The sequence below is a fragment of the Quercus robur genome, chromosome 8 (assembly GCF_932294415.1).
Source record: "Quercus robur chromosome 8, dhQueRobu3.1, whole genome shotgun sequence".
NCBI lineage: Eukaryota > Viridiplantae > Streptophyta > Magnoliopsida > Fagales > Fagaceae > Quercus > Quercus robur.
In genome coordinates this window covers 19,773,813-19,779,298 of record NC_065541.1, presented here as the reverse complement: position 1 = coordinate 19,779,298, position 5,486 = coordinate 19,773,813, and the positions used below count along the sequence as shown (strand labels likewise).

Sequence of the window (5,486 nt, the reverse complement as noted above, 5' to 3'; positions counted from 1 at the left end):
TAATAATACATGTAATCAAGAAAAAAAAAAGAAAAAAGAAAAAAAAAAAAGAGTTAAGAACCACCGGCCACTCGAACCAATGGAATTGCTTTCCTTGATATGCAACCACCGTGGATCAACAAAATAGTCAAATCGAGCGGGTTTTGGTTCGATGTCTCCAAATCAGATGATTTGATTTAATCCGAAATTAGATTGGACAGCCTTAATGCCGTAGACATGATTCAGCAACCAAAAAAAGAAAAAGAAAAAACCCTTAGACATGACACTCTATATATTATTTATATATATATATATATATTTTTTTTTTTTAAAAAAGGCTAAGGGGAAATATATATAGTTTCATTTGAAGTGGACATCGGATCCAAACAAAATTGCATCAGACCTTTTTCCAGTACCTTCTCGGTGAAAATTACTTGATGCAAATCAATATGACAATTGATTGCGAGGCTTCAATAGAACGTAAAGGTACAAATTTCAGCTGAGCTTTTTACTCATACTCAGCCAACCCACATCTACCTCATTTAAATACCCCACACGTGGCAGTCGTCGACCACGCCATGATCATGACCTCCAAGCAGGTTTCCCGCTACAATTACATGAGCAAAATATCAATTCACTAATTCACCCCAAAATAATATCAATCTACTCATCTAGACACTTGTCACCCATCCAACGGTCGAACTTTAACATGATTTATTGTATTTATTTGGATCCAGACGTACCAACCATGCCACAATTAGCCAGCCTAGCTACAATATCTTCGAGTGCCATAAAACCCCAAAGTTTTTGGAGAACTTGAGCTAGCTAGCTAAGCTAGCTCTTATTTGTGGAATTTGTATTTGATTTTTTTTTTGATCAGTTTCTCTCAATGGTTTGCTTTTGTTTTTTGGTGGATCAAAAGAGGAAGACAAGGAGCACCAAGCCGGTGGCGGGGTCGTGCTCGCGGTGCGGCGGTGGAGCCAGCGTGGCTGACATGATGACGTCGACACGGTTTTGTTATGTTCCATTTTATTGGAAATCTTGGAAGGCTATTATATGTACTTTTTGTGGAGCTATTCTCAAGTCTTATAGATGAGCCTAGATATCTATATCTATATATATGAAACTTGACCCTCTTGCTTTTTTGTGTTATCTGTCCTCTTAAGTATATGAGTTTAGGATTGAACTTAGATATCTATTTTGATTCCGATTTGTTGTTTTGTAATAAGTATTTAATGCTTGTCAAGCTCTCTCTTGGTAGCAACTAGCTAAAATGCCCTTCTTCCATCCTGGTTTATTCGTTTTCTTGGTTATGTATGATTCTTTGAAAAAAGAAATACAAAAGGAGAAGAACAAAATAACGTCTAAGATAATAACTGACTTTCTTCTTTGTGTTAGCTTTCTATATATATGACCGACTTTGATTAATATTAAACGAGAGTGTGTGTGTGTTTTGATGGAAGAAAAAAAAAAAGGAGAGAAACTGATTATACTCAAGTCATGTGATAGCTTAAGCCTTAAGTACCCACCGATTTCTTTTCGCCCATAATCTTTTGGAAATACAAATGAGGGTTACGTATTGTGTGAGATCTCATCTGGCTAGTATATGTGAAGGCTGGTTAATAGCGAGATCAACTCGAGTTCATGTGCTTAAATTCTATAAATTTTGAAGCAAATAATATTTCTGGTCTTAGTTTTTCTTTGGTACGAAGGTTTATTGAACTTGCGCAGCATATTCCGATCCTTCACTGGATGATTTTTAAGTCAAAGTTTGTTATTATAATGTGGGACCTGGTATGGCCCCCTACTATTGCTGAACAAGCAGGAAAGAATTGTGAAGTTCTCATTCATACTCAAATTTAAGTTTAAACTCAATTATTAAACTAGCTGAACTTCAATATAATAATGTGCACATAATAAGCTCGCGACTATCAAGCTCAATTAAAGTATATATAGAATAATATTATATATTTATATATAATAATGTTTAAATATACATTTCCAAACTTTGAGATTTGATATTTTTAAGTTTTTAAATAAGTTAATGATATATTAGGTTATTATTTGTAATTTATTAATAATATTTATAGTCTGTTTTGTAGTAAAATTATATATAAAATATAAAAATACAAAATTAGTAAATCTAATTTTTATAAGTTCATAAATGAAAATCATTCTATCTAATTAAATAAAATGATATAATTTTAAATATAATTTAGTTATTAATTTTTAGCACATATTTATGAAGGGTTAAAACATTTAGCTATAATGTTTATTATATATGGATAAAGAAAAAGTCAATTATGTAGTTTTTAAAGAAACTTGAGCTTGTTTAATAAGAAAATGAAACAATTTTAAAAATATAATTTAGTTTGATAATGAGTTCAAATTTAACTCGTGTTCGAAATAAAGTTAAATAAACAATCCTAAACTTCCATAGTTCACTTACAACTTTATAATTGAATCTCACCAATTATTAGAGGTGTTAAATGGATAAGTTTGGGTTGGACATAAATGGGTTAGGTATATAAATTTATATTAAATTAAGAACTCTAATCAAACTAGGAATTAGGAAACATAACAAATATACTGATAAACAAATAATAAAGAAAAAAATCCAAAATTTAAATTTAAATAGGATCTTTTTTTTTGAGAAGGTAAATAGGAATCCTAAAAGACCTAACAAGAAACCTAAATAGCAATAAAAGCAAGTAAGGAAAGTCATATGTTTATACTTGAGTTCCGTCGGACACCAATCTGCTAAGTTTGTTGGCGGCTTGTCGCTGAATTTTAGGAGAGTAGCGATAAATGTGCTAAAATGGTAACATCAGCACTAACAACATTTCCATTAAACGTGGGCTTAATTTGTTGACTGGTTTTGCTCTCGTGTTTATTCGATTGTTTGGCTTTGTATGATTCTTTGAATAAAGAAATGCAAGGAGAAGAACAAAATAACGTCAAAAATAATAACTGAGTTTGTCTTTGTGATAACTTTCTGGTTGGGAGTTATTCAAAAAACTAAAAACTTTCTAGTTGGGTCCTGTGTATATGTGTATCAATTTCAACAGATATAATATACAAGAGCACTGAATCCAAGTCCAACTTTCTATTTCAACCGATATAATGTACAAGGGCATTGAACCTAACTTCAACTTTCTATATTTGACTGACTTTGATTAATACATTGAACGAGAGTGAGTGTGTGTGTTTGATGGAAAATAAGAAGTGTAATTCTTCTTGAAGAATTTGTTTATATCTAAATACTCAAGTCATAGCTTAAGCAATAGGTACTCATCAATTTCTTTTCAGCGTTTTCGCTCATAACCTTTTTGAAATACATGTGAGGGTTACGTATTGTGAGATCTCATAGTATGTGAAGGCTGGTTAATGATGAGATTAACTCGAGCTCATGCGCTTAAATTCTATAAATTTTGAATGAAAGTAAGTAATATTTTTGGTCATAATTTTTCTCTGGAGACAACTTTATTGAACTTGAGTAGCATCTTCCAATCCTTCCATGGAAGATTTTTAAGTTAAAGTTTGACATTCTCACACGAAATAGGCCTCTCCAAATTATTTCAAAGGGCACCAAAATTGCTCTCTTCTCCCCAGTTAAGATTAAAATACGGAGATGTGTGCAGAAAAATTCTGATTTCAAAATTAAACCAAATCTGATTTTCTTTTTCCTTCTCCTCTAATTGTCTTATTTCCTTGATTATTAAGATTAATCACATCTTGTAGCCTGAGTTGGAGTTTGGTTTAGCCCACTTGATTTTGAGTCTATTCGTATGCTTCAGCCTTCAGATAAACCTCATTAGCATGTAAAGCCTTCATAATCTATAACATTGATAATTCAGAATTAGTCACGAAATAACATAAAATTAAGGGTAACTATGCAAATATGGGAGTACTTTAATTGATAAATTTAATGCACAACATTTACCCAAGTTTGTATCGCTTAGTTCAAGAAAAGAAAAATTGGTAGAACGACTTCAACTTTCCACCCTTCAAATTTCACTACTTTTTTAACAATTGCTTTAGGGGTTGGTGTTTTTGTTCAAAATGAACCCAAATATGAATTTATGTATTTTTTTTTAATTGGATTTGTCTTCTTGTTCAAAATAAACCTAGATTACGCACTACTTCGGGATTATGCACCAGATTTATACACACATATAATATGTATTTATAACTTCATATTTCATTATATCTAATTAATCAACACAAAATTTTAAAAATGATATAGAACTAAAATGTGTCAAATGATGAATTTGAAGCTTTTTACTCTTCCCCTTTTAGGAAATCTTTTCAAAGAGAACTAAACCTATTTCTTTAGTCTTTTTTATTTTAAGGACTTCTAAAACTAAAAGCCATCAGCTTTTAACCAAAAAAACGCTTTTAAGAGATATTTTTTATAAATTAAAAACTCGTAGGAGTTTTATTTTAGGTGTAAAAAATGTGATGCTTTGCCCATGACTTAAATCCATTACGTTCGTGGGTCCCCAAAACCAAACATAACCCCAACCACTTTAAACTAATGTTTTCCCTTGCTCTCTTTGCATGAGAATAAATTTGGTGATTAAATGGTTTAATGTAAAAGCATGAGATGTACTTTCTACCCATCTATTTAAATTTTTTATGAATTTTTCACATGTCATTCACTTATACATCATCATATTGTACATGTCATACATGTCATGTTAGGATAGTTTGCATATCATATTCACTACATGTCATCCTAGAATGATTTACATGTCATTCTTTTATATTCCTTCTTACTATCATCCTAGGATAAATTGCATGTTATCTTTTGCATCTCATCTTAGGATAGATTACATGGCATCCTAGGATAGATTATATGTCATCTTAGGATAGATTACATGTTATTTCTCACATGTCATCCTAGGATAGATTACATTTCATTTCAACATGTCATACAAGGATAGTTCACATGTTATCCTAAGATAGGTTTTATTTATACTTTATTTCACATGTACATGCATAAATTTTTTTTTTAATTGCCAAATGCCAAATATGTTAATTGTTAATTGAAATGGTAAAATTCAAGTTTAAATTTGAAACAAGGTATTATCTTTTTGGATAGGTGTTGTCGGGTGCCTAACACCTTCTCTACATGTAACTGAACTTCCAAATCTATAATTTCAAGTTAGAGACATTTATTTTATTTTCTAGTTTAGCCTGGTAGCTTTAGGGTTTTATTCGTTAAAATTAGGAAATAAAAGTTATTAGATTTAGGTGACCAATCACAGTTTAGAATCCCAATGGTTGGTGAAGATGATTCCTTAAAATAAATGTATGTGTAAATGCTCACACTCACACACCCTACCATAGTATTGCACACGTCTTACACACATTGTTTGCCATATGCAAACACACACATGTGCATGTCGCCTAGTCAAGCATACCTAAAGCCATTGGGATGCAACATCGTTTAACATGGTACATGATAATTAGGATATGATAGTTGTTACCCAAAAAAAAAAAAA

At 31.2% G+C, this 5,486-nt stretch overlaps 1 protein-coding gene across 1 annotated transcript; it reads left to right on the top strand.

Moving 5' to 3' along the window:
- Positions 1–728: 728 nt before the first annotated feature.
- LOC126693927 (uncharacterized) lies at positions 729–1,359 on the top strand. Its single transcript, XM_050389981.1, has one exon. It carries the CDS (start codon positions 869–871, stop codon positions 1,073–1,075), a length of 207 nt encoding a protein of 68 aa, XP_050245938.1. The 5' UTR covers positions 729–868; the 3' UTR covers positions 1,076–1,359.
- Positions 1,360–5,486: the final 4,127 nt, after the last annotated feature.